The sequence below is a fragment of the Anomalospiza imberbis genome, chromosome 1, assembly GCF_031753505.1.
Source record: "Anomalospiza imberbis isolate Cuckoo-Finch-1a 21T00152 chromosome 1, ASM3175350v1, whole genome shotgun sequence".
NCBI classification, from domain to species: domain Eukaryota; kingdom Metazoa; phylum Chordata; class Aves; order Passeriformes; family Viduidae; genus Anomalospiza; species Anomalospiza imberbis.
Genome location: NC_089681.1, coordinates 23,684,933 through 23,711,173, shown reverse-complemented (window position 1 = coordinate 23,711,173; position 26,241 = coordinate 23,684,933). Strand labels below are relative to the sequence as shown.

General features: G+C 41.9%; 1 protein-coding gene across 5 annotated transcripts; it reads right to left on the bottom strand.

Moving 5' to 3' along the window:
• Positions 1 to 225: 225 nt before the first annotated feature.
• TP53INP1 (tumor protein p53 inducible nuclear protein 1) lies at positions 226 to 12,142 on the bottom strand. 5 transcript variants are annotated; one of them, XM_068184652.1, is made up of 5 exons: positions 12,007 to 12,142; positions 8,612 to 8,886; positions 7,763 to 8,111; positions 6,072 to 6,105; positions 3,566 to 3,730 (listed from the first exon to the last, which is right to left on the bottom strand). In XM_068184652.1, exons 2-5 carry the CDS (start codon positions 8,721 to 8,723, stop codon positions 3,713 to 3,715), a joined length of 513 nt encoding a protein of 170 aa, XP_068040753.1. In that variant the 5' UTR covers positions 8,724 to 8,886; positions 12,007 to 12,142; the 3' UTR covers positions 3,566 to 3,712. The 5 variants fall into 5 exon arrangements, with proteins under 5 accessions (XP_068040737.1, XP_068040720.1, XP_068040731.1 ...); XM_068184643.1 differs by having other exon boundaries at positions 7,763 to 8,114; positions 12,007 to 12,140; XM_068184636.1 differs by lacking the exon at positions 6,072 to 6,105 and having other exon boundaries at positions 226 to 3,730; positions 12,007 to 12,140.
• Between the last annotated feature and the right edge of the window lie 14,099 nt (positions 12,143 to 26,241).

The window sequence follows — 26,241 nt, the reverse complement described above, 5'->3', positions numbered from 1 at the left end:
TCTCTGCCTTGTTCACCTACGGAGCTCCTGCATGTTGGTCAGGAAAGGCAGCAGAGATGTACATTATCACCTGATCAGCAATGGAAACCAAGTCCCAGAGCAACTGCTGTACTACAGCAAGCAATGAGACACTCAGCAATTGTACCTGCCACCTGGACAGGATGCTCAGGCATTTGGATTTTTGTATTTTCACTAACCTGTAACATTAAAGAACAGACTGAACAATTTTTAATAGGCCATTTTTTATTGAGTTAAGAGCATGTTTCCCCACAGTGCGCAGAACGCACTATGAAAACAAAATACAGAAGATCACTTTAGTAAATACACACTGGTTAAGCAATGCTACCTCTTTTGGCAAAGTGCTGTATTTTGTCTGTTTTCAGCTTGTGTTAAACTATTAAAAATAAGAGCCACAGATTCTTCCATATCAAAAGGACTGCTACAAATAGAGAAGTGGCTCTGGAGAGAAGCTGCCATATATGCATAGACTGAAGTACAGTATTAATCCCAACTGAAATGTCCCTTTTGAATCTTCAAGTTTGCTGTGTAGAAGGCACAGTTTAAAATGCAAATCTGTCCATTGACCAATACATATGAAAATACAATTTCAGCAAGATTCATGAATATCAATCAGTATGAGACAGTGCAAGGCCTCCACTTTTACAAGAAAAAACGCACACTTTAATACAATTCAAAAAACCATATAAAAAGCCATACAGCTCACTATTAAAACAGTAAACCAAAACAAATCTAATTGCCCAATAGCTCCAGGCACAAAACAGGGCTAGACCAACATAAATATGTAAAACAAATTAACAAAAAGCCATTGATGTAGTACTATCTCACACAATAATATGGTTTCCAATATTACAAATTGAGAAGCACAGCTTTGTGCAACAAAATAGTTTATATCCTGAAAGATATAGGTTTTCATCACCAGAAAGTCATCTAGTAATGCAGTATAAAAAGATCAGTATCTCCCAATTCTAGGAGCAGTCTAAAGTTGCATTTAATTGCCTACTGAGAAGAACAGACCAAGGCTCCCATTTTAATGCCTGGGAGCCTTATACTCTCAGCTCCATCTCCCCATTAGGAGTTAAAGGATTACTTACTCCGTCCAACACAGGGAGGTGGAGACTCCATCTTCCTTCATTGCACTTTAAGAAAATTAAAGCCGAAGGAAAGTACTTACTTTTATATAAAGAAAAGTAATACAGGAAAGCAAAGAATTTTCCTGAGCTAGAAAGTTGGCAGAGAGGATAAGGAAGTTTAAGCTAGACAAAAAGTTGGAGTGATAAAGGTAGATAATCTGAGGGAAGTAAGAGTACTTGTGAATGGATAAGAGACTGGTGAAACTACAGCTATTTGCAGATAAACCAAAGTATTTAGACCACATGAGAATTGTTGTATGGACATGGGCACATACTGCTAAAACTGCAGTAACAAAATATCTCTTTTGGAAAACCATGGTGTGACCAATTTTGTTTTCTTTCAGTGTCCATGTGAATTGAATTTGTAAAAAAAAAAACAAACCAAAACACAAACAAACAAAAAACCCAACAAAACAAACAAAAAAAACCCCACCAAAACCCCAAAAACCAGTGCGTCCAGGAGAGCACCTCTTGCTTTTGTACATTTAATTATTTTCAACATCCCTTACATCCCTTTGTAACAATCCTAATTGCAGTGAAGCAGCACATCTGCAGTGAAAGATAGGTTATAAATGCTGTTCCCTGTATGCTAAGTAGGCTCCACAACAATTCCAGCTGCAGAACACACAACAGTACCACTACATCAAGATCAAGGTCAATTTGAATTGTTGGGGTTTTGCTTCAGTGAAATTGAAGCATCTGGCTGAATTTAAATACTTCATAGGTCTGGAACAATTCACATTATCGACCTTGTCTTATTTCAAAGACTCCTTGTATCACCTTCTGTGTAAGGACTACTGGAAGACATAGGTGAGTGTAATATTAACACTGTAATGCCCTAGGCACTAAACACAAGGGAAAACAGCAAGTCACATTAAGCACTGGCAGAAAGGAAGATAAACTTACTTTTGGCTCTCCTCCTTCTTTCACTGAAGATTTCTGCTTCCTTATTTCCATACCCATTTAATCCACTTCAAAGACTGATCTATCAGGGTTCAGCAAACCACTGGCTGCTGTGTAACACAGCTCTTGTTAACAGGTGAACTTTACTTTGCCTGTAGTTGTAGTTGGCAGTGCCTGCCAACTTCCAAAATATATTGCCCAGTGTTCTTAAGAAAACTACTTGATAGTTTTGAATGGCTTTTCTTTCCTGTTGGCCCATGGAATTGCTATCAAGTCCTTCTGCCTTCAGTGGGCTGGGAGAACAACCATGGCTGATTGATCAATTTTTATACACTCTGTTATCACTGTGTTTAGCTCCGCATCCACTTCTCCCTGCCTCACACTGCCCTTCATTTCCAGTACCCATTAACTTGGATTTCATTTTCATAGAAAAAAAAGAGAGAAAATTAGGAGAATTTAGAATAAAAGCTTCCCTCTGGCTACTTCCACGCTACTCCCAATCTGTGAATATGAGAATCTAATAGCAATTTGTAGCTCAGAAATAGCTGTTCATTAGCCTGACTTCTTTGACGAGCAGTCAGCTACTGACAGGATTAAAAGAACGGTCAATCCACCATCTTTCTCCTTTAACTAGACTAAAGATTAAATGAGATAGGGTAGGGGAAATACATGTTTCAAAGACAGAAATAGTTAGAGAAACTCAAACTTTACCTAGTAAAACCCAGTTCAGTTCTCTGTGTTGTGCATCTGCACGTTACCCAAAGGCTCATTTTTCTTCCCACTCCACTGTGAGGTACTACATCAGTAACACCGGTGCCATATTGTACTGCAACAATATTGGTGGGACATTTAACCCTCTTTCAATATCCATATCAAGTACCCAGAACACCTACACAGACCCCATTAACACAAGTAATTCTAGGAATTTAGATGAGATGTCCTTCTTGAAACAGCTCAGCACAGCTATGTAATATCCACTGGCAGCTATAGAATTTCCTTGTCAGAAAGTAATCGTATATGCTGAATACAGACAGATACACAAGCTGTCAAGTACTGGTCATCAAAGCATATGGCTAACCTCAAAATTTCTAACTCCGTTTTGATTAATGCAAAATGTAACTGATTTCCATCTCAGTTAAGTTTCTTTAAAATACCAACTAAGAACCCATCTATACATCAAGGTTTATAAAACAGCACACAAACTATCATACTGATAGGCTTCCAAGACATGGATATGTAACATCAACATTTAGAACTTGATGCAAGATGGTTGGAGATTTATGTGTCTTTTGAAAATAATGCAACACTAGTTACGATTGTGTTTGAGGGATTGACAATCAACTTCAGATTGATCACTCTTACCTACACATGAAAATAAAAGCAACCTAAGAAACAATTAGACCATAGATTAAAACCACAAGAACCATCAGTAATTGAACTGACGCTGGCAAGGCTGGTGAACAAACAGTCCGTTGTGCTTGATTTGCCGAGAGTGGCAATCCCTGGTAAGGTTTTGGCGACGGAGACTGTTTCTGTTGAGATAGTGTCTTTCATTATGTTCTTTTATCCAGTGGGTAGGACGAAAGCTCTTGTTTTTTTCCAGAAAAGTTGAACTAGTAGCAAGAGCCGTGACATAGCAGTGAACACGCTGTCCCGTTTCATTTCGGGCCTCCTGTCTAGAAATGTAACAAGTAGGTAACAGTCACCACTGAGGTGCATTGGAAAGACAAGCAAAACAAAGGGTAGAACATGGATATCAGCATTCAGCATTTCAAAAGGGTACCCTGATTCTACTGGACAGAGAAAAAGTCAAACCACTTACCACACTGGTAAGTAATGTGTAGTGCTGCTAAATCACTTTCTGTGTGAGGGCCCCACAACAGCCTTAAGACTTTCGGCATCTTACTCTACTGTGCTCTTTCTTCCCCACACCACCTCCCTAAGCCCAAGATGCAATACAGATCAGAAATATAAGGCAATGTGTGTCACACTGCTCCAGCTTTACAAGACTTGAGAGTTATCCACTAGGCAAAGTTTGGTTTAAAAACATCTTGAACATAGGTGGTTCAGCCTGAAAACAGAAGCACACTAACAAAAGTGCATTTCAAATGCCAGCCACACAAGTAAATCCAAACAAACAATGTTCATGCAGAGGAATGGAAAGGCAGACCAGTTGTGACACACATGAAAAATAACTTAGAAGGATTGTTCCTCAACCAGCCCCCTAAATTTCATGAGCAGTGAGTCAGCAGTTTTGGCAAACCCTTGCTTCATCATGCACTAGTGAAAAACAAACCAGCAGCCTATGCAAGCAGCGACTGACATATTGGAAAAGGACTTCCCTACTTGACAGAACAATCACTGGCATTTCCTGAAACTTCCAAAGTAAAGTTGAAAATAGCCTAGCCATTTTAAAAGCAAAGCAAAGCCCTAATCTGAGTGCTAGAGCTGGTGTGAGACCAGTGACAGCAGAGTTTCTTGCCTTTTCTTTCCCCACTCAGGGCCCAACAATCAGCTGTCAACTTGTCAGTGGTGCCCAGGAAAGATGTCTGCAAGACCAGGAACTTGCCCAGGAATGAGCAAGAGGTCTCTTGGGAAGTCTGTCTTTTAACATTAGCATGACTTTATGATAAAGTCTCTTCTGGAAGAGTTTAACTTGCAATTATTGTATGATGTCTCTCTAGACATAAGTCAGGTCTGCCATGCCCATGGTACACCCTTTATAGCCTTACTCTGGGATGCTGCAGGTGCCTGACATGAAGTAAACTCTTTTGCCTCCTCCCACTCCACACTGGAGGGAAATACTCCTTGTTATCAAGGGAATACTCCCTTTTACTTTTTTATTTTAAATATCCTAATCTTGCTTTTGGATCCTTGGGTAGTTTGATATGACTGACTGAAGACTAGAGACTGCAGAACAGTCACATGTGACATGCTGGTCTTCCCCTGTTTATTCACTGGATATTGTTCTAAACCTAGCACTTGAAATACCAAGTGAAATGTAAGTGAGTAACAAGCACAAATCAATTCACAGTGCCTTGTAAATACATTCTTTGCAGACAACACCAGTTTAATTTACATGAGGGTACCTGCAAATATGGGACTACTATTTTCTTTGTGGAGTGATACCCTAGTGCATCCAACAGTGCTGGAGGTGGAACTGCAAGTGAAGCCTTTCTAGGGAAAGCTATTACAGAGCCAGGAAGACACACCACAGTTATTGCAACCTGTATTTCCTAAGTATACCCTTAGCTAGCAAAGGGCAGCAACTGTTAATACAAGCTCTTGTGGTTTTGTTATGGAAAAATATGACTAATCTGACAAATAGGGAAGTTTATACAACATCCTTTTGCTTTGAAAGGAATTTAAAATGAAAAAAAGATTTCCTCCATGAAAAACTGGTTTAAACTTGCTAGCTGAAAATACTTCAGCTTTCCCCCCCTCCCCTTATCAAATACCCTTCCAGCAATGGTTTGCAAACCAACACTCTTCTATTTGTCAAAGTGACACTGGGATAGCAGAGGTGGTTTGATTTAGGTAAACAGCCACAGACTCTTCCAAAATGCAGCCTTCAGTACCTTAGGTGCATTTGGTAGGCTGGCACTAGTGAGCTCCATGCACTGAGAGAACAGGGTTGATGCGACTCCATAATATTGTCAAAATGGAATTTTAGAGGGGCTGTGTCTTAAGCCAGACCATCACTACATACATTTGCTGCTGCACTTCCAGTGTCTACTTTGCTAGAAAGCAGAAGTGTCCTGCTCATTGTGCTACACAACCACACCTCACAAGAAACATTAAAGGCTTCAGACGCCCAACGCAATTATTTCAGTAATTTTTCTGCACGTAGCATTTTGGCTTGTTAAAGCAGATGTAGTTAGGCTTGATCAAGTAATCATTTGGCACAAAGGTTAGTCCTAAAACCAGTATTGCTTTGGCAGACAAGGCTCTAGAGGAAGCAGTGATGCTAGCAGCCTGATCAAACAAAAAGCACTGTTCCAAAACAGTAGTACTTACTGTGCCAGTGTGCCTTAAGCAGCTTTTCTTGGCCCTACAATATTAAATGGCCAACCATTAAACCACTAGAGACTTCACAACAGCTTTTGAAATGTACTCCAGTATCACTGTAACCAGTGTTCCCAAATTCTGCAGTCTACCTCAGCTTTAGACTTAAGTCTCACCCCAGTTGTCACACAAAATACCCTGTACAAGAGCCTAGATCCTCTGATAAACCAACAGCACAGAGTTCAGTGTGAAGAAACTTAACTACACACCAGCTGAAGAGCACACCTCTAGCTTCCTCAGACATTGAAGCAGCTTAACTGTAAAGTATAACACAAGACAGGATCCTTCTCTGGCTGAATTTCATCAGGATCCCCAGTTCAAATGACTGAAAAGTCAGTATCCAACTTTTGAGTGTTACTATTTGCTGCAAATTGGTATTTTAGATAAAGTGGTTTACTGTCTATTGCTAGGGTATGCCTTGTAGCCTACAGCACTCTTGCAGATTCCTTCAGACTCTCATTTTAAAGGTGCTGTCTGCTCATAGTTTCCCCCAGTTTAACTTAAGCTAGACCCCTGATGCTTAACATCATAAACTGGCTTTCCCAAATAATTATACAAATCCCACGCCAATATCAATAGTATCAGCACTATACTTCAACATAATACAGCAGCGTGTCATCTCAAAGTCACCCGTTTATTTCAACTAAAAACTCAGATAGGGCAAGGGGCTGATCAGACTAGTCAATAGGCACCTACCTACAGCAACTCAATTGCTATACTGATTTCCTCCTGTATATCAAAGCTTAGTATACTGTGATCTTTCTTTAGTGTTATTGTTTCTAAACTTAAGAACTAGATGGTATGAAAAGTCAGTCTTTGTTACTAACTGGGATTCACAAAATACCCAATTATTTCAAAACCAATGAACACACGGGGTCATAATGGAAAGAAATAATGTGTTTGCATACAGCCATGTATACTATACTGGTGTAGCTGCATACACCAACACCAAAGAATGGCAGCACATGGCAAACGTACCTCTACAATAAACCCACATGGATAGATTCTTAGGACCAAAAAGCACTTACTTCACTAAAAGTAAAACTTTGCAGCACAGATTTTCACATTGAGGGGACTAAGTTTTGTGGAATCTTTCAGTTGACTTTTGCTCCATAAGCCACTTGTGAGCAAATTTAATCCTGTCCTTATCATTAGGTTGAGGAATGAAAAAAAACCCCATAGAAGCCTCCCACCTAAACCCCAAGGCACTTCCCTGTCAGGATCAATAAAGTTCTATGTTTCATCTCACAAGATGACTGAAAGAATACTGACTTGCAGTTATGAAAACACACATAGCTGTGAAGGGGGCAAAGTGCTTTCATATCTACGTTACTGGCTATACGGTTAACTGCCACCAGTTTACACAGAACTGGAACATACTCTGCAAGGGAGTAATAAGATTTCATTAATATTTACTGCAGTGCCAATATGCATACCTAACTGTTTGCCAACATGGCCATCTTCTACAACATTTTTCTGAGCAGGCAGGCATCTGACCACTCTACACACCTTGTGGGGCATTCATGCTTTATTCACCTCCCCTGAAATAAGCTGGAAAATTCAGTATTAAGTGTCTAGGCTGATCAAGGAGAAACCAGATATTTTCAGCACCAGAGCTCCTTGACAAGAGAATTCAGACATACCTGGGACTACCTGGGCTGTGAAACTCCTCATCCGCACATCCAGTCTCATTAAGGCCGTGACAGGTATTGTGGACAGCATACACAGACATGCTGGGGTGCTCTATTAAGAGGTTCTCCATCGGACTGGTCTCCACTTTGATAGTGGTTAATCCACCTGCAGTAAAACATGGGGGAGGGGTAATAAACCAGCTCTCCTCCATGGGACATGACTCAAACTGGATGAAGCAAGACTCGCTGGCCTCCGGCAAGTGTTCCAAGGGAGACGATAAACAAGAGAAGACGGGCGAGCTGTCGGTGGCTGATGCTTCAACAATGTCTGCTTCCTCCACGGAGCAATTAGTGCAAGTGTCTGCTGTAGGGGACCATTCAACCATTCACCAGTGGAGAGGAACCACGGATGTTGGTGATCGCAGAAGGTCAAAAACAACACAGTTGCACACAGCCAGAAATGGGATAGGAAATAATAAAAAAAAAAGCCCAGTTAGCACATACACAAGTCTTTACTTTTTAAAAGTAGGGGAGGGGAAAAGGGAGCTCCCAGACAAGCCATGTTAGACATGTGAAACAACTGTTATCAGTAAAACTATATAATTGCGAAATAAGTCAAATACATTTGATTTGGACAAGTGGTTCTGCTGAAGCCTGTGTCAGGCTTATAAACCTGACATCATTTTTCTCACCAATTCACACAACATGTAACATTTGTTTGGAAGACACCCTACACTCTAACCCCACACTGGTTTTGCTGAGATAAAGTTTCCCCAGGCTACTGGTTTGTTCACATGGAAGTAAGACAAGTAAGAGCCAGAGCAAGACAAAGGCAGAACTTATGTCTGACAGACATCTTACCTATAAAGTCAACCAGAATCCACTCGTCATCTTCTTTCTCACTGAACTCTGGCTCTTGGCTGGACAAGCTATCAATCTCTCCCATGAGCATGTTATTTAACCTCTGGAACATTACTAAGGCAGGAACAAGACTTTGGCTGGTAGGTCTTTATATCCAAGGCACAGCTCACACTACTAGCAGAGTGGCATAGACTTGATATTAAAGTGCATAGATGCTTTATCAGCTTAGGTACAGGACATGCAAAAGCATGACTTGTAAACAGTTTACGTGAAACCTGTAAAAAATGATGACAAGCATCTTAATGACAAAACCACAGGTAACATCCCTAGGGAAACAAATTAGAAGCCCCTTGTTAGTGCAGTCTGAGGTACCATTGAACATTTTTCCCTAAGAGGAGAGGCATCTTCAGTGGCATTTGCCATCCCCTCCCAGCTAGATACATACAAAAAGCCCAATCCTAGGTCTCTCCCTGGGAGCTGACTGCCTTTGTCTCAGAACTCCTCCCCAAAAAAGGTCTGTTTAGGTGTCAGTCCCACCTTCTCCTACGGGAGGAGGTGTACAGGACTCTTGTGTCTATGCTCCTCCAGCTCCTTCCATGTCAGAGATTCACCAAGGGCAAGGGCATGTTTTCTGCTCCAGACAACTCATCTTCCCTGTTGACACAGGGGAGGGCTGTGAGGGCTCCCAGGGAAGCCCAAAGCAGTGTTTCTTCTCAGTTCCACCCTGACTACAAGTTAACACAGTAGCAAGGCACATGCTGTCTTCAGGTTCAAAGTACACCACAGAGTCACCAGTGAGATCATTTTCATAGCAGCCACCCAACTAGCCATATATCCTAAGTCTAAGGAACATGCAAAAGTATTGGATATGTTTAACTAAATCCAGTGCTTATTTCTCAATTCACTCCCCTAAATTTACATGTAATTGGTTACTGTAAGCCTGACCTCTGCATCTGGCAGTTAAGATAAAAAATCCCATTAGTACCAAAAAGCTGAATGTTTAAACACCCCAGATCAGCACATTTAGAGCCTTTGATATAAACACCCCAGATCAGCACACTTAGAGCCTTTGATATTTATGCATGAGCCAATAAATAAAAGCCATTAAAGCAGGTGAAAAAGTAAAAACTATGGGGAAAATATTCACCAACTTCACTACAAGTTATTTTTGCCCATAGCAATATTTGAATCATCACAGCAGGTCAGAATTATTACAGATAAAAATATCTGTTTGATAATTAAATAGGAAAGCATATATCCATGTAAGACAGTATGAGGACCTGCATTCAGAAAGGGAGCAAGACACTTGACAGTAGACAAACACAGATATTAAAAGATGAAACCCATAAAGAATATTATTTATATATAGGCCAGTATACCTTGCTTCACCCTAGAACTCTCAGGCCACACTAAAGAGTTGTTTGAGGCTCCTGTGTCATCTTATCCCAGGAAACCAGACCCCATCACCCACTTGTTCAAGGTAAGGACAAACACTTGCTCCATGCAGCACTGTACACATTTATGCAGCTTCCTCCTTATTCAGACAGCACAGAAAGATAGGAGCAGGATTTAAAGTAGTCTTCAGGAGCAATATGAAAAGGTACAGTGAAACTCAAGAAGTTATGTTCAAGAGAAATGACTGACTGCAGGAAAACACAAGACTAGAAACAACAGGCTCAGCTGTAATAGTGATACAGGTCTATTTTTAAGGACCATACTTGAAAATGAAATATCAGGTCTCTGCTAAAGAGACCTACAAAAAAAAATCAGAAGTCTAAAGAAAATCAACAAAATTTTAAAAATGGAAAAGCTTAATAGAGGGAAGGAAAAAAATTACAACAGTAGTCAATTATGTGAAGAAAGAGGCAAACATTTATTGCCTTCTTTTATACCCAAAGCAAGCAGAAGTGGCTTTAAACTGCAGCAAAGTTCAGCTTTCAGTGGTTACTAGCAGGAAACACTTTTAACCATTAAGGTCGCTAAGCCCTGGATGGGTTACCTAAGGAAATGCCAAATGTCTACAGTGCTCCTAAACCTTCTTGAGAAGGTTTGAGTGCTTCAGTTACAGGCAGAGCTTGCTATGGATAAGGAAATGAACTCTAAATGAAAGCTTGAAGTCAGTAGTTTTTCAGTCACCTTCCACATCTTTCCCTCTCTCCTGGCACCAGACCAATGAAAAAATGAGTTTGTTTTTTCTTTAGGCTAACTAGTAAGCCATTGTGTGGCTGCTGATCAGCACTGGCTTTCCCTGTACTCCCACACACGTGTGCTGCCTCCTTCCTAGATCAAGCCTGGAGGCACCTTCAGGCAGAAGCTGTCTTTTTGTTCCGTGCAGAATGTGAGAGCTCACACTCCTCTAGTAAGGCTCCCAAAGCATCACAGCAACATAAAATAATTACCCCCTAACAAGGAAGAGAGAGATCACTGTTCCTGAGAATGTGAGCTAAACAAACTTCAGCTTTTGACCCACAAATTACTTTCTGTAGATCAAAAGCAGTTTGTCCCATTTTTCCCTTCCCCCGCCCCAAGGAGGATCCAAAAAAACATCTGAATCATTTTGTCCTGGTTTCATCTCCAGCTGGGCTTAAAACCAGGGCACATTTAGAACGTGGTCGATGCTCTGACATCCTTTTGGACAAGCGCCTTTAAAAAGACCACGTTTGTGTGCTATTGTGCAAGCCAGCCAGCAAAAGAGAAGCCAGGCTGTTATCAAGGGCCATCGTCCGGGGAGGAAAACAGGACAGAGACCGACACAGGCTTTCGAGTTCTTAGTCAGGAACTGTCAGCCGCAGGAAAACACAAGCCTGGGAACAACTGACTCAGCAACAGTAATGATTAAGAGGCTGTTATAGATAACACACCGAATGAATGTCAACAATACAGTATCGCTGCAATAAAAAAAACATTGCTTCCTTTTTTGCGTTTTTTTTTTTGTTTGCTTCAAATCTAGCAAAGGAGGTGAAGTACGTGCTAAGCAAAAAGAAAACACAAGCAGAAGAAGACCCCTCCCGTCGCAGCGCAGTCCCGTCTCAGAGCCGAGCCGCTGATCCCCGCGCCCCCAGCTCGCAGCTCCGTGACCGCCACCAGGAGGCTCCACACGGCCGCGTCCAGCCGCGCTGCTGACCGGCGCAGCCCGCAGCAGCTGCGCACCTTCCCGGCTACGCTCCCGAGGCTGGGCGGGGGGCGGACGGACGAGACCACCGGCTGCTCCACAGCCGGGAAAACGCCGAAAGCCCCCGGCCTCGGCGCCTATCCCAGCGGAGAGAAGCCGGGATGGACCCACGGGAAAACGGGGGCTCCGCCGCTGCTGCTCCCCACCGCTCAGACCGCGGGAGACCATCCCACCCGGGACGCCGGCAGCGCGCCCGGTGCCCGCAGGTGCCCGCAAAGCGCACTCACCCGGACCGCGGTGACCCCAGCCCGCGCCGCCTCCGCGGAGCCCTTTGTTGTCAGGGCCCGGCGCAGCTGACGGACCGGCCGCCGGCCACGCCCCCCCGCCCCTCCGCCAATGGGCGCCGCCGCCGCCTGTCGCTAACGCACGTGACGGGCGGGCGGGCAGCGCAGGGGGCGGGGCGGAGCCGCCGAGCCCCGCCCCTCGCCCCGCCCGGCGGATTGGGCGGGCAGGGAGCGGGGCGGTGGAGCTGCTCCCGGACCCTGCCGGGCGCAGGGACACCGCCGCCTGAGCAGGCTGCTCACGGCCCCGTCCAACCTGGCCTTGAGCGCTCCCAGGGATGGGGCAGCCACAGCTTCTCTGGGAAACATGTTCCAGTGCCTCCTCACCGTGGAAAACTTCATGGTCTCCCTCGAGCCTTCTCACGGCTAAACAATCCCAACACTCCCAGTATTTCGTAGCAGGAGAGATGATCCATCCCTCCAGTCATCTTGGTGTCACTCCTCTGAACTTGCTCCAACAGGTCACAGAATCACAGAAGGGTGAGGTTGGAAGGGAGCACAGTGGGTCATCTGGTCCAACCTCCCTGCTCAAGCAGGGCCATCCCAGAGCACATGGCACAGGATTGTGTCCAGATGGTTCTTGAGTATCTCTGGTGAGGGAGACTCCACAGCCTCTCTGAGCAACCTGTTCCCATGCTCAGTCACCCACAGAGTAAAGAAGTTTTTCCTCATGTTCAGGTGGAACTTCTGTTCCTCAGTTTCTGCCCATTGCCTCCTGTCCTATTGCTTGGCACCACTGAGAAGAGCCTGGTCCGTCCTCTTGACACCCTCCCTTCAGAAACTGACAGACATGGATGGGGTCCCCTCTCACGTGCCTCCTCTTGAGGCTGAACAGGCCCAGCTCTCTCAGCCTTTCTTAATTAGAGAGATGCTCCAGTCCCTTCACCAACTTTGTAACTCTCTGCTAGACCTGCTCCAGGAACTTCAGATCTCTCTTGTACTGAGGTCCATGTCCTTCCTGTGCTGAGGATTAGATGCAGGACTCCAAGTGGGGTCTTAGGGGAGCAGAGTATAGGAGAAGAATCACATCTCTCAACATTTATTAGGCTGAAGCACCTTAGCTGGGCTGTAAATCCCTAGAGAACTCATGCCTTAGATCACTTACCCCATCTTTTTAGGAAAAAAAATGGAAGAGGCAATGAATGTAAACGCAGCAAATTTCATTTTAGCTGCTCATCTCTCAGAAAGGAATTTTCAGACAGTGAAGTTACAGTCCAGGGGAGCTGGTGTGGTTGTACTGCACAGCTTCAGTCACTTAATTTAAGTGGGTATATCAGAAAGTTAATAGTCACTTCAGGCTGCAGTGAGTACTGGGTGGGCAAAGATCTGTGTCCTTCAGAAGATGCTGAAATGAATCAGTGATATGTAGCCAAGCAGCATTTTACATGCAACATGTCCTACCAATTTAGGATATTTCACTGTTTCAGTTGTGCTGTGGAACTTGGTTTATTACAAAATAATAGCATTTTGTAATAAAATACTGTGTGTGCAGCACGAGTGTGCTGATTGCTAGAGTCCAGATAAACTTAATCTTTGAACCTCAATGTTTAATGGTATCTTTTTTGTCTGCTTTTTTGCTTTCTCTTTTTTTCCCCCCTTCATTTTTTTGTAAGGACAAAGCTTCTCTATGTAAAACAAAAATAGAGAAAGTAGATTTTGGAAAAATGCTGCAGAGTGCCTTCCTGTGGCTGGGAATAGGCTGTGTGAGTTGACCAAGAGACTGCCTAGCTGGACAATCTGTAGTATTTTTGCAAAAGCTTCAATTAGCTAGCATTTGATGATACTTTCCTATGCAGAACTAGCAGTTCCTCAATTAAAAGATCAACTTTATAACATCAGCACTATCAATGGACATAAACAAATAATATATTTGATTGGGCTTTCAGTTCATAAGTTGAAGCAAGAAGTGAGAATGCTTACACAGTCTCTTCAATTTTCAATGATAGTGGCTTCAGTATAGAAGGGGGAGGGGAGAAGTAGCACATATCTGCAAATTCAAGATAGGCGGCGAGACAGAAAATTAAATGTACAGAATAAATGCCCCAAAGGACTAATCTGTATTGCAAAATTACATTGTGTTAGAACACGTTAATTAAGGTGATACAAACCACTTAGTGTAGACAAGAACTGTCATGTTTGGCAGCTGGGTTACCTTGGGTCAACAACAACAAAAAATGTCAAAGCCTCAGTCTTTGTTTGTACTGACTGTTATATTAAGCATTAAATGTTATCAATTAACATAATATATTTTTCCAGTGTAGGCAAGCCCTAGGAAAGTTTGGATTATATTTGAGACATAGACTCCTAATGAAGATAAAAAGTCACTGTTTATATTTTTGAAAGTCCCCTGAGAAGTAATTGAAGGAATAGAAGCTCTCTTCTTCCTGTAGTGTTGCTCTCAAATTCTTCCATTTTCATTTCACTTATTTCTTAATTCTCTGTTGTAACAAAATGGTGGGAACAATGAACTTGCTTATTCTTTCTCTCATATATCATTGCTGTTAGCAGGAGAAAGGCAGTTCTGAAAGATACTCTCTTTCTCAGCCTGGCAACCATCACACTTTTGTTCCATATCTGGCAAGTACTTAAGCATATGAACGGTTTATAATGAAATAAATTATGTGTGTGGACTCAAATACCTGATGAGCAAGAGCCCAGGTATTTCATCCTGCACTCACTGAGGTCAACGATAAATTTTCTGGTGATTGCAGTAGTGCAGGTTGTGGCCTTAGATGCTTTATCCAAAGCCTTTCAAATCAATTAGCCTTTCTATTGACTCTAATGGTTGTCAGAGCATGCCCTCAGCAAAAGAGATACAGTTGCTTAGGTCTGGGACTTGCTGGACACAAAAATTTACTCAGAAACTGGCCTTCCTTTGAGGAATTTGATGTTTATATTTGTATTACAGAAAATACTCTGAAGAGATCTCTGGAGCAAGGGAATATTTGCAATAACATGTGCCCATGCATGATTCTGGATTTATTGGTATGAGTTAGCAATGAGCACATTGTACTTTCCGTGTGCTCAGTGGCAGCTTAATGGCACAGCCATTGCTGCTCTGTGTGTCCTGGGAATAGTAAACAACTGGGCAGCAGTCCCATGTTATTTGAATTGTATTGATTTTTCAAGATCCTACACATTAATGCAAGGCATGACCTATTGTCTGGGTTCCCACTGAGATGAAATACTACAGCAGTATTTAGCAGGCACAATATGTGTCTAGCCATGGAGTAGAGAGTGACCTTCCTACCACAAGACCTGTGAGTTACAATGAGTGCATTGAGCTTACAACAAAGCACTGCCATGTGTTGTGCCTCTTGGAGAGGCCCTACTCCACATTCGTGCTTCTTTCAAGGGTACGTGAGAATGCAGATCTGTCTCTGTATTAGAAATACTGAGTAGCGGGAGGGAGTACCACACCAAATAGACCTTGTACATACTAAAAAAATAATCTCTCTCTAAACTTTGGACAAGATATATCCTCCAGACAAAGATAAATAAGAATTCTTTCCAAACAATGTGTAAAAACCAGCTTGACATCACTCTGAGTGATTTGCATAAACCCACCCATTGTTCCCACACAGAAAAACCTGGCATATCAGTACAGGAACCTCCACACCAGTCACCTTTGCTGAAGTGTGCCATTGTTTTAAGGTCAGTCTAGCACAGCTATCAAAATGAAAGTTTCTGTTTAATGGTAAGTTATAAATCAATGCTCTGAACTTAACCCTGGTTAAGACGATGTCTAAAACCTTCTGCCCTACCGCTTCCATCTGGCTGTGGCAGGAAGTCCTGTGCTGTATGGGAAGAGATTCTGTGTGATTCTGCAAGATCACAGCTGTCAGATAGATCCTGGTCTGTCCTACTGAATGCATTATGCAGAAACAGCCAGGGCTTCTAATTTTAAAAAAACTCAAGTTTATGATTAACCACAATGAAATACTGTTGTGTTGGTTTGGATTTTTTATTTGTTTTTCCTATGGAGAAGATACTAGCTACTGTTCAAAAGAGCCCAAACTATTCTGTCCAAATTTAGGTACAAACATTTCAAACCTGCTGTTTAAAGCATGAACAGTCTAAACAGATCCAAGCCTAAAAAAGCACAGTCTGACATTTGTGTGCTTGTGCAAATGTCAATCCCATTTTTGAAGTGCACTTCTAGATTTAAACATCAGTCTCAACTAAAGCAGGCACTTACTTTACTGCTCTTTTTCCCCTGACTTTATTTAGTGCAAAGATTTCTTCAACATTGGCTTCAAGATGATAGATTGACTGTTTCTGCTATAAGTCACAAGTTTCTAATGCTATTTTCCCAAACAGCAAATTACAATTTGAGTAAGAGCAGGCCTTTCCAGACTTTTATGCAAAACAGGTGTTAGAGACCTGTTACTGTATTTCTACAGCATGAATTCAGCAAATTCAAGAATCCAATTTAGACATGACTAGAACACTCATGATTTGGCTGAGCAAGATCCAAGGAGGCAGAAATTACTGAATATGATCCTCCAAGACAGACTGAAAAAGTTGAGGGATTCCATTTCCAGGAGAACTATTATCTTAAAACATCCAATGTGTTGCCCTTTTCAGCAGAGTGCATGTTAGAAAAAAAACTCATTTTCCTTCAAAACTGTCAAAATGCAAATCCTGCTTTTTGTATTGTTTGAGAGCAAAACCAGGTACAACTCTGCCTTCAAATTGCCATTGGCAGGAAGCCATTATAAATCATAGCCAGACTGAAAAAATAATGGTAAGCTTTAGCCGCACTTTTCTTCTTGTCAAAATAAAAATCCTCTCAGAAGTCAGTACAGACTTCAGTGGTCTGAATAACTCTGTTTTTTTTTTCTAGAGCACCTTCAGTGGCCGCATTTGAATTGTTAGCTTGGGCTAAAGCGGGTTGGACATCACAGTAGGTAGTGCTGTACCGCAATGGCAGCCAGCAGAGAGCCAGCTCTTCTTGTCATTATGGGAATGATTTTTCTCCTGAGCCCAGAGGCATTCATCAAATATTTTCCATTGGGATTGTCTGTCCTCTCTCATATTTGTTTCTTGTACTAGAAGTCCAGTGCATTTTCACTATTCTTGCCTGAACCTGTCCTCTCCTTCAGCACTCAGTAATAAAAAACTCTACTGTACCTCTGGGTACAGCCAGGAATACTCTTCTTCTGTTCTCTTCTTTGCCATGTGATTAAAGAGCCTTTCCAGAAGCAAACCTCCCACCTAATACAGCCAAGCAAAATGTTCTTAACATCCAAAGGGGAAATGAGCTGTGAATTTTTGACTATGGCATTGAACATGCATTTGTTACATTTATTAAATTCTTGCATGCTTCAGATGCTGATGGGTTATTACCATGGTTATTAACCCTTCAATTTTTTGTTCTTCGTTTCAGTGGTGATGTTAGGATGATCAGCACCCCAAAGTCAATGTATAGGCAAGTCTCCTTTATCAGTTAATACAGGTTGTGCTTGCCTTGGTCATATAATTTATTTTCCTCAGCTGGATTTACCTTTTAAAGACTGTCAGATAATGTTCAGTGAGAGAATAAGCAGTTTGTTTAAATCATGTAGGAAGGACGGACAATGTGCAAGATCACTTCCTCCTTAAATTGTCAGCTCAAAATGTGGGTTTTTTTGTGTGGCTAGCCATGCTTACCCTTTCTTTAATTTTTTTTCTGCACAGAGTCAGCAGAAACACTGCTCACATCTCTGAGGCAATTTTAGTCTCATCAGTGATCCATTTGTTTCCTTTTTGGCTCTCCCACTGATTCATATGCTTCCTAAAATAGAGCCCACTATCTTTGTTCTGTTGTGACAAGTTACAAAAGAATTAGCAACATCAGTTTAGCACCAAGTAACATGAATCATATCATATTCTTAGATGTGCTTAGAGTTCAACTATAAGAATCCATCTAAGTGTAAATTACCATTATTTTTGAAAGATTTCTTAGTCTTTTCAGGGTACAAAGCCACACACCATAATTCTGCATTGTTATTCTTTTCAGCCATAGATGCTTCTTACAAATACTGAGCTCAGTGTTCCTCACCATAGCTCAGACCAGTCCCCATTAAAAAAAAAAAAAAAAAAAAAAAAAGCCAAATGCTTCTGAGAGAACAAATAATGTCTATTGCAATGGAGGCTGAGGTGATCATGGTGCATAAAAAAGACATGAACTTTCCTGCATCCAGGTTTCAGGCACTGCCTTTGTAACAAAGCAGTCAATACTTCACAGTGTCCTTAGCTTGCATGTTCCAACACCATTTTAACATGGGATATATACAAATATATATGTGTCTTTGTGTATTTCATAATTTATTTATGCAGTGCATTACAGCATATATGCATGTTTATGAAGCTCACACACAAGAACACCAGCACTCTGTGCCAGCTGAGTGTGGCTGAATGAATAAATAACATGGGAGGTCTTGTCTGTGGGGTTAAGCATTTCACAGGAGCCAGGTGCGAGCATCATCCTTGCCTACTGAATCTCTGCAGCTCAGGATCTGGTATTACAGCTATTTTTTCAGATAGCATTTCAAATTGGTCCTGCACAATAATGAATTTATGAGGTCTCAGTCTCTTCAAAATTAGTGCTAATGAAGCCTTCAGGCAAGGGACAGATTGCCCCTTCTACACGTCCTTCCAGTTTGGAAAAGTCAATGTTCACAGAAAGGTTTAGCTTCCCTACATAACAATATAACTCCCTAGGTGACAGCAAAGTTACAAGCACGTAGAAAAACTTGCTAGCAAGGTCATGTTGTCCAGCCATTACAGTGAGAGAGCTGTAGCTTCAGATTTAGTTGTTAACCTGTTGCGTGACTTTGGGCAGACTACGTAACTCTGCCTGAGTTCCTCATATGGAGGATGTGGTCAGGCAGCCAGGTGCTCCACTGGGATGATGCAAGAGAAGTGTTTGCACTTAACCCTTTTTTCTCTAGGCTGCCTAAGAACTTTTCAAATGGCTGTAAGTTGCTGGAAAGGTTTTTGGGTAAGGTGAAGTAGAGCTGCTCCTGGGATATTCTTCCAGCTGACAATTCAGCAGGTGTGAAGTCCAAAACATAGAGAAAGTAAGTTAGTATTCAGCTCTTAAACAAATACACCAAAACATGTGTGACAGTATGACAGAATGTGACAACTTGAGAATGTTGTCCTTCTAGGATCTGGTATTTCCCAGGGCTCAGCCCCAACAGCTGATGTGCTACAAACCACTTCTCTCACCCGTGTCAGTGCTTCAAGGCATGATACCCAACATATTTTAAAGATACACCTTTCATCCTGCTGTAGTGAAAGTGCTGAAGTATAAGAAATAGGTTTTTATGAAAAAATTTCTGGCTGAAGCAGGGCCTTACACTGTCTTCCAGGGTTTTTGGAAAAACACAATGAGTGGTTGTGACAGAGTGTGGAATGTGTTGTAAGAAAACAGGCAGTTCAAGAGAACAGATAAATAAAAGACTCTGAAGTTGAAAGAACCCTTTTTCTCTGGATCTGAATTTTGGACGTAATATCACTCAAATGTCAGTGTTTGAGTTATTAAAATGGTGTAATGAGATGTAGTGGTCAGAGCTGCAAGGACAGTAAACATAACTGCACTATTATCAGGACAAGCTGAACTTCCAGTGGTGCAACAGGTCAAACAGCTATAATCATAACACCGTACCTGGAACAGGGTAAGGGGAGGCTGCACATGAACATAATGTACCTGGGCTCTGGGACTATAATTAGAGCAAAGCTGAAGGTTTATAGATCCAGGCATATACCAGCATGATAAAGTTTAATAAAATTTGAATGTAAAATGGAAGAAATATAAGCTTAGCATTCAACTAAGCAATTTAACACCAGTTAACATAGCTGGATTGTTACTGAAAAAAAATAAGAGGCTATTTAACAACAGGAAATCCAATATTTTATGTCTGGTCAAGAATAATCCACTGCAAAAAACACAGACTGAGGAGAAAATGAGTAGGGAGCAGCCCTGAAAAAATATTCTGGATGTTGCACACTCTTTCAAAAAATGCAAACTACATACTGAGAGGTACAAATATAAATAGAGGCAATAAAGCACATGAAATGATTCTTCCACCTTCCTCAGTATTGGAAAAGATCAACAGGAACTCAGCAAGCCTGGCTTGGGCAACTATGCTTGGGAGAGATAAAACATTCATCAAGCTACAGAGGAGACCAATGTGTATGATCAGAGTTCTAGAAAAACACAAATTACATGGGAAGACTGGACAAACAGGGGTGCTTGCTCTAGCGAAGAGAAACCTAACAGAAATGTGAGCACAGTCTTCAAAAATAAAGATATTGCAGATTAATAAGACATTCCATTGCAGGAGAAATAGCCTTTGGTTAGACATTAGGAAAAACTTTCTAAAAATAAGGCTAGTGATGCATTAGGCAAGATTGCCTGGGGACTGTAAATCTTTTTAAAAGAGATCAGATAAAACTTAGTCAGTAATAACAGAGATAAAATTTATCCATCTGTAAAGAGTGGGATGGTATAGATAACTTCTTGAGATACCTTTTAATCTCTATTTTCCATGTTCATCCACAAGATGAGTGTTTGTTTTTTTTCAGACTTGCTTGTTTATTCATGCTAGTCACTTGCTTCATCTTAGAAATGGAAATCCCATTATTCAGTCCCAGTCAGGGCTGAGTTCAGGTTTTTCTTGTACTCTGTAGCAACACAATGTGACTGTTCAAGGTGCAAAGACATAAAGACAAAATTTAAAACTGTGTTAAATTAATAACTATGAGCAAACAATCATACCAGACTTATCATTGGCTTAAAATCAAAAGAGTTCATGAAAACAAGTCCTAAGTCATGAGTCTTGGGTAATTCACACAGTCCCTTTGACACTTCAAAGAGACTGTGATGCTTGGATGAGATGCACGGTTTTACTGGGACAGGCAAGACGGAGTCAGGAACAAACCATTTGGATCCACTCTGCAAAGCAGCTGTTCCCACTCTTTCCACATGGGAAGAAGATCTGCCATGGTTTCACTGTGCTGCCAGCACCATTGACACTTTTATACATATCCACATCCACTGCCAGCAACATGGAGCCCCTCTCACACAAAGGAGGTGGCAGGTGGATTTCAAGTCTGCCAAGGGTGCTCCTACTGAATTACTGGGGTCTTCAGCAGGAAGACTTGAGATGAGCTCAGCAACATAGGCCTCTTCTTGCCACCACGGATGACTTTGGTGGTTTTCTTCCTCCAGTGCTCCTACAACAGTGGAATCCAAGCATTGAACAGCTAAGCCTTCTGCCTGTATTCCAAAAGATTTGGTCAACATTTGACTATGTTTCTGTTTTGATGTCATTTTGGTTGCTACTGAGAGAATTTTAGCTTGGCATCAAATTATTTGAACTCCATTACAGTGATCCTTGTTATGACATGTTAAGGCACTTACCTCCTGAGCAAGTGCCTTACAAAAAGGATAAAGTGCATCTATCTATTATGATTAATATTATTTTGCTAAATATGGAGGGCACTTTGGCTGCCCTCCCTCCAGGTTGCTACAGCAACACACATCTGCAAAGAGTCATTCTTCTAATTGTACCAATTAGGCTTATATAAGGGTATTTCAGTGATCCAAATGCTGTGGAAAGCACAGTCTGAGGTCTGGCTGAAGACAAGCCTCATGCTCCAAATGTCTAATAATAATGAAATTATTTTAAACCTTCTTCTGGTGTAACTGCATTCGTCACAGTGAGCAAGGAGCAGTGCAGTCGCTCACTGAGCTGGGCAAGTTTGCTTTACCCTCTGAGGGAAAGAAGCACAACAGGAGACTTCTGAAATGCATCTCTGAAACAGAGAAAAAAGTGAGCTTGCAGTTTGTTTGCAAACATTATTTTGCTATCAAATAAAGGAAATGAGATTAATGATTAATACTTTACATCCAAATGGTGCCAGATTAATGACTAATACTTTGCAGCTATACATAACTTTTTGAATAAAGCCAACCTGTGAAATACAGCGAGGTGCACAGGATGGCAACAGTGAAAGTGCAGCAACTGTCTGATTGACACCTTTGACTGGAGCAATGTGGGCCTTGGGGAAACCGTGCAGGCAACAGCAGAGTCTTTCTCATGCAAGAAAACTATTATTTACCACACAATAAAATTAAGCTAAGAAGTTTGTAATAACTAGCTGCTTATTTTATTAGCTTTATCCTCCAAGGGTGTTTTTGCAACCCAGATCATTATGTGTGATTAAGAAAAACTTTGTGAAAACCTGGACCACTTGAGACAGTTGTCATTAAACATTAGCAAAAGACACTGATTTGCAGTTATGTGACATTATAACACCACACTTGACACGTTTTGCCAATGGTGTGACTCATCATAGGAGTTTCCTTGAGACCAACTGTTGGAACACCATCCAATTGCCATAATTGCTGTCTGAAACCTCCTGAAACAAAGAAAATTATATCAAAGAAAATGAAGTGAGACAACTGTGTCTAATTACAGCCTGTGATGGTCATAAAATAACTGTCCAAACATAACAGTACAATTGTTCAAATACATAATTATATTAATCCAAAAGAAATTTAAAAGTTTCAAAAATCAACATGCTGACTCTTTCCAATTTTCATCTTGTGTAGCAATGGACTTACTGGTCAGGCTGGAATATTACTTATTGTGTAGAATATGGAGATACAGTCTTTGCATACATACAATGTTTTCAGATTATACAGTCACAGAATCATGGATCAGCTTGGGTTGGAACGGACCTTAAACATTATCTAGTTCCACCCCCCTGCCTTGGGCAGGAACAATTTTCTACAGGAAAGTATAACAATGTCACTTAGAATAAAAATTTATTCTCACTTTGTTTTTCATCCAGTTACTGGAGGCCACAAAGTAACTCACATATGCATCTTTGTATAAGATGGACCTTGAAATGTCTTTATCTTAAAAGGTGATAGTGGTTTATGTAGAGTAAAAGATGACAAAAAGACCCCTTACAGATGACAAATCCCAATGCTACCTACATTTAAGAGCTTCCTAACTCTCGGTTAAAGTGTGACTCATCGGGTTGGAGCAATTTATTTTACCCTTGCTTTAGGCTGCCTAGCGCTGCAGCCTTTGGTTAGGAATTAGATTGCGGAGCTGAATGTGAAATGACAGCACCAAAATGCACTGGCTTCCCTTCGTGAAAGAGGGAGTAGGGAGGAGGCAACATGGTGTAAGAAAGCAACCAGAGAGGTTCCCCAGCTTAGCATTTCCAGAGCCAGCGCTGACCTACATTGACCTGCCTCTCAGAACCGAAGCTTTGCCATGCTGGTGCTGAAAGGATTACTTCCCCATGGTTTTCGGTCGTCAATCTTCCAACCTAAAGCTCCTTTCTCCTTAAGATTCTCAATAATTGTTCTGCTTCAGCAACCAGAGAATCACCATAAATCACCTTTCTACAGTACTTTTTACCCTTCTACGCTCTCTCAGGGTGTTTTGTCATTGATCTTGTCTGCTCTGCAACTCTTTTCACTATTTTAGCTGCATTTAATTAGCATGACCATTTATAATGCTCAGAACTGGAGTGTTTGTGGATTTGAAAAGAGTTGATTTCTAAAAGGTGTTTTAGAAATGCTTTGAGATTTCACATCACCAGAAAAATGTGGGGAAGTAAAAAGCAGGGCAGTAGCTAGGCACCTCATTCTTTCCAGCAAAAGCTGTACTCTGCTAGTTACTATGGTTGGCTGATAAGGAACACTTTTGAGGGTGTTTGTTTCTTCTTACCACTGCAAATTTCAGTATCAAAATTCCTATGTTTACTTGTGCCCTGAAGCCCTCTGCAGAAGATCCTTCTGGCTTCTGCCCAAGTGTGTCCCCTCTCCTAGGCCCCCTGGATCTGACAAATTACTTTGTCCAAGCAGAGCTGGGAGGGATTTTCTTTGAGGAGTAAGAACACCATCGGTAAGAATGCTCATGTGGATGGTTGAAAGAATAGGATCCCACTGTGAGATGGAGCAGAACAATGTGACAGGGTGGAAGCACTCTGTGTGCCCTCTGAGGAACCAGGCTGAGTTTTAGAAGGGGATGTTTCAGAATTTATACCTGAGATAAAGACTAGGCAAAAAGCAGTTTGAGTGGACAGTCAGGCCCAGGTTGTTGATCTGAGGAGCTGGAAGTGCCCAAGTTTTTGTCAGAAAAAATACTTAAGACACCCAAGATCCTGCTTTTCCATGTGACATTATCTTGGTACAGCCAGCTGCCACAGGACCTCTGGCACATCAGCATCCCTTTCTTACCTCAGGAACCAATCCCAGGAAACCTCATAATCTCTCAGCAACCATTTTAAAATGAATACAAATATAACAAATGCTGCACAGTCTCAGGAGCCTAGGCATGTGTCTTTACATTATATTCTGCAGTACTGCCCTACAATAGTTCCTTATGGCCTACATGGTATAAAATTGTCAGATCATTTAAGGGTATTTTAGTTGGGTTAGCAACCCTGCACGCTTGCAAAATGGGTTTCAATTTTTTTTTTTTTTTTTCAAAAAGAAGCTTGCAGGATTTGGGGCAGTCTCCTGCTAAGCAGCTGACTCTACAGCCTGTTCTCACTGAGACTGCCAACACCTGCCATGAGGGTCTGGGATGCAGAAAGGAGAGAGGAGGAGAGGTTAGTTTCATATCATGAGTGGGGAGGAAGACTGCCACTGTCACAGAGAGCAAAAGTCAAGATGCAATGAATCTGTCTGTGTCTTTGTAGCTCTACAAGTTTTGAACATGTTGCTGCCAGTCATTTGTTACAGGTGAGCTTCTCAAAGCATTGTCTTATCCCTGGAAACTGGCACACTGCCTGGTCTGCAACATCCTAGGAGTGTCTCTTCTGCACAGAAAGTTTACTCTGAGCCCTTTTACAAGCTGTTACAAGGGCCTTGGAGGCAGCAAGGGTGCATGGGTTGCTGTAGCACTGCCAGCAAACCTGTAATGTTTTGCCCAGCTGCCTGGCAGCACACCCAACCCTGAAAGAGTTTGGAGCCTGGTTAAAGCTCTTGGACAGGTCAGCGGTTAGGCTGAACTGACCATAATAAAAAGGGATCCCCTTGGGCCACCATTTTTTTAAACAGCAGAAGACATCAGAAGTTCCCGGCTTGCGTCTGGTGGAATGTATCCAAATGCCAAAACATGCCGTCATCTTGGACTCTGCCACTTTATGAATTATCCTTGCTGACTGACAAGGCTTGAGCAGATCAGGTGAGGGATCCTTCCTAGCTCTTGCAGACACAGACCCCATGTGACAAGCAGCCAAAGGAATGTGGGTTCTAATTCTGTCTTCTTTTGGTGAAATGGCATTAGATAAATTCCCTTGCAGGTCACTCCTGATGCCAAGTTCTACCCTTTACCTCATTCTAATGCACAAAAGTAACAAGCCCCAACATGCCTCCACAGGGAGCACAAGGCAGAAGAGCAGTAGAAGAGGGAGCTGTCTGTATCCAGCCACAGCAAGCACTGCTGGTCTCATCTCTTCTGCCTCAGTTAGCAAAGCTGGACACAGGTCGGGGGATCTTTCCCAAATGGGACAGCTCTCATACCACCCTGTATCCCCATTAATATGCAGTAGTGATGTGGCCTGTGCACTGAGAAGGCCCTTAGATGTGAACACTAAAGATGCAAGTCAGTTAAAATGACCTGGCCTAGGACCATTGCAGACAGTACATGTGTTGCCACAGGAAGTCAATGACAGGACTTCAGAAGCCCAGCTGCAACTTTGTGCTTTAATTACTCAATAATGGTCCCTCCTGTATGTTCCTAAAAAAGAAAACATAGGGAAGTGTGGAGACCTCAGTAGAACACGATAAGGTTCTATAACAAGTTGTTCTCTCCACTGTTGTTGCCTTGCCCAAATGCCTGAGGCCTCTCTCACCATCCTGTATCTGCTGTCACTTCTTTCCAGGCTTGTCAGGGATAAGTCCTAGTGATGCAGTTTCTCATTACTCACCTTCCCTCCTTCTGAGTGCTAGTCTGGTTTGCAGGGCTCCAAGCAAAGAGATATAAACAAAAGCAGCGTACACAACAAATAGACCTGCCTTCAGCACAGCAGACAGAACATTTAGGTCAATTTAGGTTCTGGTGAAGAAACATTCACTTGGTGAAATCATTGTTATATTTGCAGTTGACTTCATCTGCATGCCCCAAACAAGTTTGCACACCCTCAGCTTCCTCTCT

Coding starts and splice junctions, on each gene's coding strand:
- TP53INP1 (XM_068184619.1), bottom strand. CDS start 8,723: ATGTTCCAGAGGTTAAATAACATGCTCATGGGAGAGATTGATAGCTTG. Junction 8,115..8,611: donor GATTCTGGTTGACTTTATAG/GTAAGATGTCTG, acceptor GGTCCCCTACAG/CAGACACTTGCACTAATTGC. Junction 3,731..7,762: donor CACAGCCCAGGTAGTCCCAG/GTATGTCTGAAT, acceptor TTACATTTCTAG/ACAGGAGGCCCGAAATGAAA.